The sequence below is a fragment of the Abramis brama genome (genome assembly GCF_963993115.1).
Source record: "Abramis brama genome assembly, chromosome: 1".
Classification (NCBI taxonomy): Eukaryota; Metazoa; Chordata; class Actinopteri; order Cypriniformes; family Leuciscidae; genus Abramis; species Abramis brama.
In genome coordinates, this window is record NC_139963.1 from 28671497 (window position 1) to 28686907 (window position 15411).

General features: G+C 39.1%; 3 protein-coding genes across 3 annotated transcripts; 1 reads left to right on the forward strand and 2 right to left on the reverse strand.

Annotated features, from left to right (window-relative positions):
• Window positions 1–146: 146 nt before the first annotated feature.
• hsd17b14 (hydroxysteroid (17-beta) dehydrogenase 14) lies at window positions 147–3143 on the reverse strand. The gene is made up of 9 exons (XM_084124761.1): window positions 2681–3143; window positions 2556–2594; window positions 2362–2465; window positions 1881–1947; window positions 1609–1700; window positions 1400–1504; window positions 1258–1325; window positions 1002–1098; window positions 147–917 (listed from the first exon to the last, which is right to left on the reverse strand). The coding sequence occupies exons 1-9, from the start codon at window positions 2766–2768 to the stop codon at window positions 774–776; spliced, it is 804 nt and encodes a 267-aa protein (XP_083980887.1). The 5' UTR covers window positions 2769–3143; the 3' UTR covers window positions 147–773.
• Window positions 3144–5968: 2825 nt separating this feature from the next.
• Window positions 5969–12473, forward strand: kcna7 (potassium voltage-gated channel, shaker-related subfamily, member 7). The gene is made up of 3 exons (XM_084116824.1): window positions 5969–6158; window positions 7319–8046; window positions 10772–12473. Exons 2-3 carry the CDS (start codon window positions 7345–7347, stop codon window positions 11666–11668), a joined length of 1599 nt encoding a protein of 532 aa, XP_083972950.1. The 5' UTR covers window positions 5969–6158; window positions 7319–7344; the 3' UTR covers window positions 11669–12473.
• fgf21 (fibroblast growth factor 21) lies at window positions 12405–14975 on the reverse strand. The gene is made up of 4 exons (XM_084116836.1): window positions 14693–14975; window positions 14321–14398; window positions 13922–14025; window positions 12405–13056 (listed from the first exon to the last, which is right to left on the reverse strand). The coding sequence occupies exons 1-4, from the start codon at window positions 14844–14846 to the stop codon at window positions 12757–12759; spliced, it is 636 nt and encodes a 211-aa protein (XP_083972962.1). The 5' UTR covers window positions 14847–14975; the 3' UTR covers window positions 12405–12756.
• Window positions 14976–15411: the final 436 nt, after the last annotated feature.

Here is a 15411-nt window from a genome sequence, read left to right on the forward strand (position 1 = left end):
TTTTGATATCAAAGGACTCACGATAGTATGGACACATTATCTGTCTTACATTATCTCAGAATAATCCCTTGAGTGGCACTGGACATGTTAAAGGTCTGTCATACTTTTTATAGTTAATATGAAGTAAAATAATTTGACAACACATGTAAAATAATTAATTTAATTGGTACAAAAATACAATGAGAAATAGAAATACAATGTATGAAACAAATCACAACCTATCAAGAGTCATTTATCAAGTTTCAAAACCACTAAATTACACTACACAGTTAAAATCTGATTATTATGTGACACGCTGGCCTGGAAATGATTACTTGTAAACATCAGTCTTTGCAAACACATTCATGGTACTGTAATTTACAGTTCAGGTCCCTTTCATATAATATTTAACTACTGTAATATCTGCATTAATAAAAATGAAAAAGCTTTTATATTAATTAAAATTTCACACATAACATAACACCACCACCACACAAAAATTCTATTACTATTAGAAATGCAAACAATTGCAGATGGCTTTAAATGTAACAATGGTCAGGTATACATCATTTACCTGACCATTATACATAATTATAAGTAATTAACCCTAATCATATAGTAAGTAATTGTTGTAAGTTGTTAATTAATATTGCTAACAGTACTTATTTGAATAGAAACACTAACAAAGGCACCTTAAAAAATCTGCAAATAGTTGCATTTTGAAGCAGCACTTTTGTCTGAGAGGAGGAATGAAACCATATTATCATATCAAGGACCTTTCCATCATTGTTCAGTTATGGAATTTGGCTTTTGAAGCCGTAGTTCAGTTCGGCCCCTCCGCTTAGAAACAAATCTATCCCAGTACAGAAAGTGGCATCAGCTGCCAAGAAAAGAGCAGCTAATCCACTCTCAGCCTCCGTTCCCATTCGACCAATCAACTGTTGAGTAGAAAATTGTTACTATAACATATCCAGCAGAACACCAGCTTCTTCTACTGCTCATTTGCCCTTATGAACACTTACCTGAGCATTTTCTCCCCCCTTAATAGTGGCAGAAGGGTTTTCGGTTATGCCAGCAAGCTCCTCCCACAGAGATGTCATAATATTGCCTGGAGAGATGCTATAAAAGAGTTTGAATTTAAAGCCTGGTAATAAACATAATTAATAAAAAATGTTCACAGATGGAAATTCAGTAGGATCCGAGAAAATAAATGAATAGTTTAGATATGAATAAAAAAGCAAGGAACTGCTTAGATGGCAGGGTGATAATTTCACTCACCAGTTGACTCTCACTTGATAGCGACTCTCATCCACAGCCATTGCTTTAGTCATGGCGGTGACCGCCCCCTTGTGGATATATGGAAGTATTGCTATTACTTTCAAGATGATCACTTGCATTTGGCACAATAAGAAAAACTCACCTTGGTTGCCACGTAGATAGCTGCGTCTTTCTGACCTATTGAGGCGACAAGGCTGGATAAATTGATGATGTTTCCTTGCGTTTTGCGCAGGTACGGCAGTGCATACTGCCCCGAGGTAATAAAAAGAGGTTAGTTAAAAGATAAAATAAAAAAATCAGTCATAATGCAAAAGTAAGGAGACCAGAGTGTTACGTTACTTAAGATTTTACCTTGGAAGTAAGGAAGTAGTTGATGAGGTTCAAATTAAGCAGGTCTCTAAACTCCTCTGCAGTGGTTTCGTCTGTGGACTTGTGAGGGGGGTCTGATGTGTCATTTAGGGATTTCAAATTAAATCAGTATTATTAAACTATTTATTTATTTTGAATCATTATTTGGAAATGAATTATTATTATTTTCTAAATAAATGTAAAAGTCCTTGGTTAAAATAATTACCACAAAATAGTGTAGAACAAATAAAGTAAAAAAAAAAACTTTGACTTACGCCACCCAGCGTTGTTCACCAAACAGTCGATTTGCCCAAATCTCTCAATCGTCTCACTTATTAATCGCTTCAAGGTAAGATATGATAAAAAACAAAACAAAAAAAACAATACATTTAGAATATAACTTTTTTTTAGTTCTTATATAGGTTATTATAAAATGAAAAATCATACACAATCAGAATTATTTAATTATATATATATATATATATATATATATATATATATATATATATATATATATATATATATATATAAAGCCTTTATAAATTATATTTTAAAAAGTTTTAAATGGAAACCTTTTTCAAGCATGGAAAAAAAACATGAACCCTAAAACCATAAAACGTTAAACTGCTAAAGCTTTAATGAATAAATAAAGTAACGTTTGAGAGGAAGAAAATAAAGGGGTAAAACAGAGACTGAGGTGAGTGACAATTATGAATGCAAGTTATGCAACCCTACAATGAACGCCTGTGCATATACCTTGATGTCATCCTCTTTTGTCACGTCACATGACAAAAACATGCATGATCCCGGCCCTTCCTTATTCAGCTCAGACTCGAGAGACTGGCCGGCTGGCAACTCAGCTGACAGTTATAGGAAAAAGAAGGAAACGTTATTGCATTCATTGCTGTAATCAACCTTTCTTCAAAAGTATATTTAAATCAATCACATACTCTCTTGAGCGCAGAACACAACTTTGGACCCATTTTGAACTGCAAAGCAAACAGGACAATATTCTTATTTACTCTTCCTTTACTTTCGATTTATTAACGGAAAGATATGTTCCATAAATGCTTACCAAACACTTTAACGATGCCCCTTCCAATGCCTCTAGTGCCCCCAGTGACGATGACAACTTTGTTGACATACCGCTGAGCACAAGCCATGTTACTAATGCAGGGAATTCTTTTTTTAAAAAAAAGTAAATTGTCTGCACACAACTGACAGCGTCTGTTCGGTTACTAATGCACTAAAATCGCATGACAGAGAAGTAGCTCCCGATATCACGTGTGCGTGCTTGCGTGTGTCAAATAGAGAAGTTCACTTCCTGGATGAATCGTTGTTTCGAATCGCTTTTAATGAACTGAATAAATCAGTTACCAAGTCCTACTGAATCGTCTGAAATATCCTATACCTGCTTTCCCATTTATTTATTTATTATTTACATTATTATTATTTATTTTTTAACTCAAAACCGCGTCCAATGCATAGGGTCCAATGTCCAAGTAGCTGCTGCTTGTAGCCTAACTGATCATGTGTGTACTTTGATCGATACTTATGACCAAATATAGAAACATCTACACTAGCCTATATCAATGTAAAATGTAAAATATTTCCAAGTTGACTTCCACTGAACAAAAGTCAGCCAATGAGCTGATGATGCGTGAATCAAGGACTTGGTGTGAAATGTACGTTTTTAAAATGATGTGTTTACTCTAGGTTTATTTTTAAAACATTTGCGTTTGCACATTATCGCCTGTTTTGGGTGCTTTGATAAACTTTTATGTATGAATAATTATTTGGCCTATTGTTATTAATAGGCTATTTAATTTAATAAAAATGCATATCAGCCAAATGCACTTACACATGATATAACTATTAAATGTGGCAGGATGGTAGTATTATGCCTACTATTAGTGACTGTAGTAATAGTAATTGCGTGATGAGGTAAAAAACTATAGTGAATGTTTTTTTGTTTTTTTTAACAAGCTCATTGAAACTGTTTAAGAGAACCAGTGCGGGCCAAAAAATGTATCCGTGTTGAGTGAGCTCTCACTCCCAGGGGGCATGGCTCATCTTGGGAATGGTATGCTAAGACGATGGCATCCACTATCCAGTGGGCCAACCTCTGTTTGGAGAAAGCCAGTTCACCATCTCCTGAGGAGCAGCTCCCTCCATCTTTGGGTTGCCCGTCTCAGGGCCGCTTCGCCTGCCGTTTGGAATGTTTGGCAGGCGCTGAGATGGGCGGCGTCACCTCATTGCGGGGAGCTTGATGTTGGGGCCTAGGTAAAGTCTGCTGCTGTGGCTGCGACGGAGCAGATGTGGAGGCCACAGAGGGACACCCTCAGTGATGAGCAGGCGGGGCCAGCCCCAACGGACGGGTGTTGGCAGCAGCGTCCCGTCGGCGCAGGATGTGTTTAATCTCCTCCGTCTGTTTTTGTACTGCTGGGCAAAATTCTCAACAGCGTCGCCGAAGAGGCCGGCCTGCAAGATGAGAGCTGAGAAAGCGAACCTTGTCGATTTCCTTCATCTTGGCCAGGTTCAGCCAGAGATGGCTTTCCTGGACCACTAGCGTGGACATTGTCTGCCCAAGGGAACGCACAATGACTTTCGTAGCCCGTATGGCGAGGTCCGTCGCTTTACACAGCTCCTGCATCAACCCTGGGTCAGAACTACCCTTGTGTAGCTCTTTTAGTGCCTTAGCCTGGTAAACCTGCAGGAGGGCCATGGCGTGCTAGGCAGAGGCGGCCTGTCCAGCAGCGCTGTAAGCCTTTGCCGCAAGTGTAGCTGAGAACTTACAGCCCTTGGATGGAAGACGTGGACGACCCTGCCAGATGGCAGCATTTTGCGGGCAACTGCAGTCTCCACCTCAGGGATCTCCACGTACCCCTTGATGCCCCGTCATCGAGGGTAGTAAGAGCGGAAGAGGCAGTGGAGCGGCTTCAGGGAGAAAAAGGTTCCTTACACGACTTCGTGACCTCCTCGTGCACTTCCGGGAAGAAAGGCATTGGAGCAGGACGCTGCTGTTCAGCATGCTCCGCCCTGAGAAATCAATCGTCCAGCCACGATCTTTCGGTAAACGGTTTCACTCAAGCCCAATGCTCGCGGCGGCCCAGGAAAATATGGCAGTCAGCTCCAGGTCGGACTCGAACAACGCTCTTCCCAAAGCGGGCAACGCAGCCGAGCCTTCATCCCCAGAGGACTCTAGCCTGACCTCTGATGCAGCAATCGACATCCGGTCTTCTGTGGGAGCCCCAAATGAGATACTGGGACCTCCATGAGAAGGCCCAGCAACCCCAGCCGGAATCTCCTCAGCCTGCAATGGATGAGAGGAGTGGGGGGCTGCGGGGACTCAACCAGCGAACCCCCACTGTAATCCTCAGATCACCCTGTGTAGTAACCGAAGTGGCCCTGTGCGCATCAAATCCAGATTGGGGAATAGAAGGGGACTCCACCAGTATCTTAGTCTTGATCTCATCATCGCGATGGTCATCTTCCCGCAGTGGGTGCATGACTCAACAACGAACGTCACCTCAGCGTGCTTACGGCCCAGACACGTGAGACAGAGATCGTGCTTTCAGACTGGGCCAGGAAACGACCACATCCAGAAACACACGGGTGGAATGACATCTTTAAAAAGACGTAACGTCAAACCCGTGTTTACTCTATTAGGGAAACTGCTCTTTAGATGTTGAAGTGCCCAGGGGAACAGCGGCTGCACCAGACTGTGCACTCTCAGCAACCACGACCTCTGCTGGAACGCGCCTTCATACCAACACCGGAACAGTATCTCGTTCTGATACTCTCTCGAGCGATGATTGAAGAGCAGAGTGGAAACCCGGTAAACTCGGCCCCGAAGCGAAAACTTAATGTGAGTTACACATTAAGTTTTGCAAAAGAATTACAAAAAAAAGTTACTTTGAAAACACGGAAGAAATGGTGAAAGATTTATGATTCACTTTCCAAGAAATTTAATTCATGTTCTGAATAATTATGTTAAGAATAATTGTTGTAATTTAAATGTTCATATTATTTATCTGAGTAATTATTATGGATGGTTATGTTCAGAATTGTTTTATATTCTGAATATTTATTTGTATTGTTTCCTGGCAGAAGTGTTGGGGTGCATGGGATAAATAAACATATTGCAAATCTTTGTATTGTAAACAAAAAATATAAACGAGAGAAAATGAGTGAGACAGGCATTTTAAGCTGGTGTGAAGATGTTTGGGACAGTGAGCTGATGAGGGGACGAGGGGCTCTGGATTGAATTTCAGCATGACAGCATTCCCCAGAGCTGCAGTGAGCGTGAAAGGGAGTGAAGACAGTGACCTACAAACTGGTTGAAGTAGCTATCCTTTACTGCACTGACGGAGGGAAGGACAGGGTTTATGGTTAAGGGTACAGGAGAAAACATCTCCTGCTGGACTCATAGGGTAGACCGCCTGGCAGAAGGGGGGACAGTAGATACACAGCTCATGGTGTGGTGCAGGTTGGGAAGAAACACGGATAGTGTGGGGTAACTCTTCTGGATCTGCGGTCACCAGTGACAGAGGGTAAGTGGAAAGACAAACAGAGACACAAACCTCTGTATTTATTATACCAGATTTCAGAATAACGGGAGATATTTACTTTCAGGGGATTCTGACACTTTTTTTCACCCCTTACCTTCATTTAAGGCTTGTTTCCATACTTGTTGTCATACCCGGGTTGTGTTGGTGTCTTCATATAAACTGGCTCTGTTCATTTACTGTAGTGTTATTCTCGAGGTGTGGGTCAAAGTGGTAGTGGAGTCAACACAGGGTTAGGATGGAGTGCGTGAAATATTTGTATATGATTTCATGGGAGAATCATTTAAGTTAGGATGACGTCTTCAGTTACATACCTGGAACTGGAAATATATTACACATACTCAGCATTGCAATATATAATTCCATAATAATTATTGTGTAAATCTTTTTGCTGTCATTACATTTATGAAATTTATTATATATATATATATATATATATATATACAGTAATAAATGTAATTAATTTTGAATAAACTATTCAATTGAAATGATTAAAATGACATTTAAATTAAATGTATTACATATTTTTTAGCATTACATCATTCCATATACCATACCATTCCAGATGTGTGTAGTTTGCTATCATTAAAATATGAAAATATTTAATATGATTTTAATTTATTAAATATAATATAGTTACAATTGTAATGATGGCAAGAAACATTGTAAAAAAAATGTTGTTTCAACTTTAAAAAGTGTTCATGCTGTCTTAAAATGTTAAGTTTAGTCAACTTGAAATGTGAAGTTAAATTTTTACTTAAAACTTAACATTTTAAGGCAGCATGAACCACTGTAAAAAAAAAAAAAATACTGTGAAGATGTACACAATAATTATGGAACAATATAATGTTTAAAAAAATAGCAAATAAGTGCTTTTTAAAAAAAAACATTTTTAAATGTATTTCTATACTCAATATTTAATTAAAATTCTTTAAAAATATCTGTAATGTTTTAACAGAAAATGAGATCTCTGTATTGACAAGGCTCTCAGGTGATATTGGAACTGACACCAGGAGGAATGACCACTTCTGTTAGTCAGCCTATAGCTGATACATTGGTCTAACACCAATTATACATTTCTACAATCCTTTGACTGCTGGGTTCATGTTTAGCTGAAATTATTCTGTTTCTACCCCATATAACAGACTGAGTGAAAAAGAAAGAAGAAAAGATGGACAAAGGAGAAGGAGAAGGAGAAGGAGGAGGAGGATCTGATAGTGGAATCGAGGGCAAAAAACAAGTAGAGGAAGAGGTCAATGAGAGTGACAAGAAACTCAAGGACCAGCGCAACAAGGCAGAAAAGGGTGACAAAGAGAAGGGTGAGAAGAAGAGAGAAAATCGAAGGTCTGGCTCAATGGGGAGAGGAGGTTGGGCGCTGTCTGAGCGACTGGCCATCAATGTGTCGGGCATGCGCTACGAGACACAGATTCGAACCCTGGCCCAGTTCCCTGACTCTTTGCTTGGAGACCCTCGGCGTCGCCTGCGCTACTTTGACCCGCTCCGCAATGAGATCTTCCTGGACCGCAACCGATTCTGCTTTGATGCTATCCTCTACTTCTATCAGTCTGGAGGTCGGTTACGGCGGCCTGCCAATGTGCCTCTGGACGTCTTCATGGATGAACTGCGGTTTTATGAGCTGGGAGAGGATATCATGGCTCGCTTCAAGGAGGATGAGGGCTTCCCCAAGGAGGAACCTCGGCCCCTGCCAGACAATGAGATCCAGCGCAAGCTGTGGATACTCTTTGAACACCCAGAATCCTCTGGAGGCGCCCGCATCATCGCCATCATCAGTGTGATGGTGATTGTGGTCTCCATTCTGATCTTCTGTTTGGAAACGCTGCCTATATTCAAAAAGGAAACGGAGACGAAAGAGGTGAGAGGAGTTAAAAGTTTTGACCAGAATGTAGCTAACAGGATTTACAAATGGTTTTCAGTTGTAATGGTCATAGTATGAGAAAGAATGCTAGAATGGCAGTTAGCATGAAGCAGATGGGTTCCTGAGCATTTGAAGATGAATGAGGATGCATTCAATTAAACTTAATTTATTATTATTAATATATTGTGTAAAGTCAACATGAATTGAATGAATTACAATTTTGTATATTTTTTACATTTTAATAGCTATTAATACTACACAATATACATTAATACTATACTATACTATTGAGCTATTAACTTGAAACCTATTTGTGCAGTCCCATTTTTTTGTTGTTCAGTATTTTCACAAAGAATCCACACAATTGCAAGATTTACCTGATTGGTTGGTCACATTCATTTGTCACGTCGACCAACTGAAAGCAGCTTGTTGTGAAAAAGTGACTTCTGTTGACAACACAGACATTTTTTGCCTTCTAAATTCTACCAAAATTTTGCTAATGACCCCAACTTATTAAATATTCTCAGTGAACTTTCCTCACTTCAACAGTGTGCTGGATGACATGTGCGAGCAGAGTTGCCACATAGTAGCACATTTTAATTTTTTCAGCGTTGAATGGACAGGATTAATCAATCAGTCATTTTTGATTACAGGACAGGTGTGGATATCTACCAATCCTTGAAATTAGACTAAGAACAAAACATACAAAAAACAATGAGGAAATTCCCGTTCTTGTAGCATTTGTGACCCAGTGAGCAAACAGTTGTTTACATTTTTGTTGCCACTTTGAATTATGGGAAATAACACTTAGGCTAGTATTGTTTGTATTATATCTGTTTTAGAGCATTTCGCAAAATCGTCCAAGTACCATGTGTAATATGTTTATGCACACTGAATACTGAATTTCTATCAATTGTAAAAACAATGTTATACTGAATGCTGAACTTTTTTGAGGCATTTTCACTGTATGCACATTCATTTACAAAACCACATTTAAAATCACAAAAAAAGGTCAGTTTAGAGTGTGAAAAGTCACATTAAAAGGAAAGAAAGCGCAGATGAAGAGTTCGGGAGCAGGAGAGAGTGTAGGGTTATTGCTGAGATTATTTTAGAAGTGTCGTTAAATCTGATACACTGATTGGGAGCAGGGACTCTGGGGGGTTGGAAAACAGTCAAGTGACGCTTCCATGGAGAGATTCAACCGGCATACACAGATAGAAAAAAGGGAAGGAGATGAGAAATGACAAGATGACAGGTGACAGTATGAAAGAGCGTCTGTGCCCGATCGAGTGAGGGGAAAATAGTGAGACGCAATGCAGGGTGGGGTAGGGTGCGAGGAGGGAAAGTTAGTAAAGAGTATCAAATTAGTTTCCCAGCAGCAACTCACAACCCAGCAACCTCAACACGCTGCCAAAGCAGCTCAGTAATTTTACATGGATCAGACAGTTAGCGACAAGCAAACTAAAGCGGGTGAGAGAGAGATTGTGGAGTTACATTCTCAAGTTTCACCTTAGAGATCTAAGGTGCTATTTTTAGAGTAAGGACAACCCTTCAATGCACATTAACACAGCTACAGGAGCTTGTATTAATAAACAGACATACTCCCACAACATCTTATGATGACTTTAGCAAAAATCTAAATAAGCACTACGATACGGAACACTTAAGATCCAGCTAGCCAGACACAAGTTCACACACAAGCACACGTGCATACATTCACATCTCACATGTCATACCATCTAATCTCCTGTCTTACTCTTTTAAAATCTTTACTTTCTTTTAAAATCTGTTTTTCAAGCAAACACACCACCACTGGTCATTAAAGTAGGGTTATACATCTTTATGGAAACATAATACTCACATACTGATGTGGTTTGCCCTTGTGTACATGTTAGACCAGGTAATTTCTTTATGGAGTTGTGGTGATAAAGAGCTAAAATGACCGACCTTTGAGTGAAAGGTCACACACTGTGGCCTTACAAGCAGAATGGGACCTTCAACTTCACTCAAGTGGTTGTTAAATGAACAACCAAACTGTTTCTGTCAGACACTTGTTAGTCAAAGCATGTCTGTCAGAAATATTCTTATTAGGGTTGGGAACTGAGAACCGGTACATTTCCATTAAACAGAAATACCTGAACTGACTGGCGCACAGTAGTTAATGTTTCTCGCTGCAGAATATAGAGTTCAATGGTCCATTCTTAATTTTTTTTTTTTTTTTTTTACCAGTCTTAGTTATGTAGTATTGTTGCCATTAATTTTTTTCCCATAGGAATTTAAAAACAAATTTTAAAAAAAAAAGTTATAAGCCATGAAATAAACCAACCAGCTACGATGGAAATGATAACATTACAAACTTTTATTTAAAGCAAAAAATGATTTGAAAATCAGACTTTACTTCTATAGACAATTTTTATACAACTACACTATAGCATAACCCTACCTGAACTATTATGAATTAGGTTGTCCCAAAAGGTTTTGTCCAATTGAACTCACTTCTGGGTACAACTTTGTCCTCAAAATATGATTAACACACACTGATGCAGAGTAAATTAAAGTATTAAGTTGTAACAGAAGAAAATGTCAAAAGCACCAAAATATTGAATATTACTATACTTTGAATAGGCAACATGTGTTTTATACTCTAGCCATCAGTTTCCATTTTCTGCATCTAATTTCTCTTTTTTTCTTTCCTGTCTTTTTTCACCAATATGCATACCAGCTTCACCTCGCTGGAAACAGTACCTCGAACATCATGGTGTCTTCCATCTTCCACGATCCATTCTTCCTGGTGGAGACCATGTGCATCTGCTGGTTCTCGTTTGAGCTTTTGATGCGTTTCGCTTGTTCTCCCAGTAAGATGGTCTTCTTCAAGGATGTGATGAACGTCATAGACTTCTTTGCCATCATTCCTTACTTCGTCACGCTTGGCACCGAGCTGGCCAAGTCTAAAGATACGGCGCCGTCCATGTCCCTGGCGATCATAAGGGTCATCCGTCTGGTTCGAGTTTTCCGAATCTTCAAGTTGTCTCGCCACTCCAAAGGCCTTCAGATCCTGGGCCAGACACTGAAGGCCAGCTTGAGAGAGCTGGCGCTGCTCATCTTCTTCCTCTTCATCGGAGTCATCTTGTTCTCCTCAGCCGTGTTCTTTGCTGAGGCGGAAAACCCGGGCACGGCTTTCACCAGCATCCCAGAAGCCTTCTGGTGGGCTGTGGTCTCCATGACGACAGTGGGGTATGGGGATATGTACCCGGAGACGGTGGGCGGAAAGCTGGTGGGCTCCATGTGCGCCATCGCGGGCGTGCTCACCATCTCGCTTCCCGTTCCTGTCATCGTTTCCAACTTCAGCTACTTCTACCACCGCGAGACGGAGTGTGTGGACAACCAGGAGTACACGCACGTCAACACCTCCCTTTGGGAGGAGGAAGAGGGTGATGAAGAAGGAGAAGACGGAGAGGAAGAGCCCGGGGAACAGGGAGACTGCGTTCCTCTCGAAGGAGGCACGACCTACAGGGGGATCTGTGCCCCTCTCAATGGGACTCTCCTGGCTGGGCTGTGTGCGGGACAGGCCGGAGAGCAAAGCGTAGGGAGCGTTTACCCACTGGTCACCCAAGTCTGAGAGACTGGAGATCAAAAAGGGGGAATGAGAGATGGAGGTGGTCCTGTGCCATGTTTAAAGGACACCGCATCGTTGTGACTCTCTGAATATCTGGGTACGATGGGAAGGAGGAATGCAGGAATAAATGCAAGAAACAGAAAACGACTGACACAGAGGCAGAGAAGGTACAAAATGCAATAGCTATAAGAAGAGGAAAAGTATGAAGAAGTCACAAAAAACTTCCATAAAACGTTTTTTCTAACGTTCCGGTTACAAAACTTTTATTTTGACATCACAACCTTTACACTGAATGTATTTATTTGTTCAACATTTTTATCTATTCAGAGAGTTGCGCCTTAATGCTTGGATGCATTTGGAAAAGTCACTGAGCTGTGTTGTGCAATACAAGCGTTTGCACTTTTGCTTTACTGGAATTCTCGACATATATATATATCGGACATATTCATAGGAAGAAGCGCCATGCGGTGTCATTTAAATGTCATGTATTTTGTCACCCGGGTTGCAGCCATGAATGTGCCAGGGATTTGTGTGCCCGACGGATGGCTAAAGTCTTAAGCATCATTCATCTGGAACAGTTTAATGTTACTGCTGTTCTGAATGACACTGTTGACATGATGTGGATGAGAGATGTGTGTGTCTGTGCTTGTGTGTGTATTTAAAAGCAGCTTTTTAGGAAAATATGTACTATCCAATGTGTGCGCGCGCGCATGCTCTATGAATTATGTAACTCTGAGCCATGTTGGTGAACTATTTATTAAAATTTTTAATCACACAAGAATCATACTGAAGTGACTCAGTGAACTACAAAAAGAACAAACAAACTGAAAGTGGAATCTGCTCCAGCAGATATCCATCACGTTATATAAAATGTAATGTTTAATTTACAGTAATAATTATTTAATGTTTAATATAACAATGTTTAAGTTAATAATGATATTTTAATTTAAATAATTTTAGACCATAGTAAATAAATAAATATATTCAAATAAATACAGTTTCAGGCAACAAAATACAGTAACAAAACATTTTTAACCTTGCAGTCCAGTGATAATGTAAAGTGTGCCTCCATAACTGACGATCACCCGTCCTCATTTCTTAGTATGCAGACTTGGACTGAAGAGAGTCTGTATGTGTGACCGATGTCCCATTCCAAGTGGGTCATCAGAGTCCAGGTTTAAATCCTGAATATACTGTTTCACCTCCTGTGTGTGGCTGTCCTCTGCCACCTTTTTCATAATGGGGAGGAACTGAGAAAGTGGTTTGTGTTTCTGTCCAGAATGCTTTGAGAGGAGCGCCAGAGGACGCTTAGTGTGTGGAGAAAGGAAAGAAGAATATCCATCTTCCCGTAGCAATTCCTGAAAGGTGCAGTCTTCTTTAGAGTAATGCGGCTGAAAGAGAAAACAAAACTCAGTACCAAATGTGTTCAAGTCTCCAGTGAAAATGATAAAAGTAAATGAAATTAATTAATATACTGCAACAGCTCATTCACTGTTCACTATGGAAAGTGTTGCAAACCACGTCAAAGCAATTCTACATGTTTTAATATGAATGAAATACAGTATGAAACATAAGATAAATATACATTTTATTATATAAAATATATAATAAAATCTACATTATGATTAAAACAATTTGAGTAGTGGTAAATAGTAATTATTAATTATAAAATCGTCATTTATAAATACATTTTATATCAATGACTTTTAAATGTTTTTTTGCCAACAAATCATAAAAAATACACTATATTGTTTAGGGGCCGGTAATGTTTTTAATGTTTTTGAAAGAAGTCTCTTATGCTCACAGTAAGACATTGTGGAATATTATTAGAGTTTAAAATAACTGTTTCCTATTTCAGTATATTTTAAAATGTAATTTATTCCTGTGAAGTCAAGTCTTGAGTGTCACATGATCCTTCAGAAATCAGTCTATGCTGATTTGATGCTCAAGAAAAACTGCTTAAATGTTTGTGGAAACCATAAAAAAAAAAAAAAAATCAGGATTATTTGATGAATTAAAAAAGGTCAAAAGAACAGCATTTATCTGAAATAAAAATCTTTTGTAAAATTATAAATGTATTCACTGATCAATTTTAATGCATTTAACGGCAGTGATCAAAACTCATTACTCATAAGATTCACTGTGTGTAAATAATGCATATAATAAAGGCCTTTTACATTTAACATTTTTTGGTTTTGTTTACTCTGCTTTCTAGAAAGCTAAACTAGAATGGTAGAATGGTTGCCATTTTCAGACCTGTCCTTTCAAGTTGTCCTCATCATCCACACAAAGAAAGAGAGATGTAGCCACACCTCTGATGACCGTCTCACCCGCTTTCACTGAACGCAGATGCAGCACACCTGCAGCGCAGCACACAAACACCACACCTCTGTCACTACCATAATTCACATGCATCACCTTTGGACCTCAAATATTAATATCCACTGCCACCATGAAATATTTTCATAACAAAAAAAACTAAATGACAACAAACGTGTTATTATTTGCATAATCACTGCTATCATAGCTATTACCAATTCATTATCTCTTCTGATGAGGCATTTTTATTTGAAGGACATATCTTGAAGGTTACTTAATGAATATACTCTTCAAGTAAACGGTGCTCTTTAACTCATGTTTGCAGAAGTTGCTTACAGTTTTGTCCCGGTTCCGGAGACCCTCTGACGGAGCCATCAGGATTCATTTCAAGGAACAGCTCACGAAATATGTCATCTAAAATGAACAAAAACACACAGAGACATATGAACACACTCAATGCCATTACCTCAAGCCAAATGACACTTTAGGAACAAAGCACAGCACACTTGCAGTGCAAAGGATTGCCCTGAAATTAAACACATTAAGTTTTATAGTAACATCACCACACACCAACTAAAAAACGGAACCCACATTAAGCAGATATAGTGACATCTAAACATTGCAGCTAAAAAAAGAAACAGAAACCCAATGTTAAGAAGTGTCAATACAACAAAAAGCACATTGCAGTAGGTTAAAGGTTAGGGTTACCTGTGTAGAGCAGGCGTTCCCTGACTTGTGTGCCGAATTGCAGAAGCACATTCTGTTCAGGAATATATAAACACCAATGAAGCATTGGAAACAGAGTAAAAAAGATGAAAAAACAAGCAAAAAGCATGATTGACCAAGCCGACCAGGTGGGCATCAATAGAAATTGATGACTTGATTGAACAGAAATAGAAGTTTGGTGATATCCAAAGGTAAAAAATATCCTCCAAAAATTAAATAACTGTAATAATAAATCTTAAGATAAGTTCTTAAGTTAAATCTTAAGTTAAGCTCCAGTTTGTGCAAAGAACTGAGCAGTGATATCTCCAAGACCTCCAGATATGATGGTCTCCACAAAAGACATGTCCCTGTAAACTTGTATTTATATGGTATTTATGAGAGAGCGACAGAGAATCCATGAGTCACTCAAGTACGAAAAGGAAAAATGATAACAAACTTGTTTTCAGGAAATGAACGAGGATGATGGTAAATCTCACACGGCTATGCCAGTCATGTCATTGATCTCAGCGAACAGGGGACCCCCGACTTCAGGATCACATTTAGGATGAGGAGAACATATATAAGTTTGCATATAAGAGATTAATCAATGTTTATTCAATACATAAAATGTGTCAGTTATTTCCCTAGTATTGAGAGGAAATGGGAGTGGAGGTGACAGTTTAAACAGAACAGATAAGAGGCCATAAAAAGCACTTCGTGCT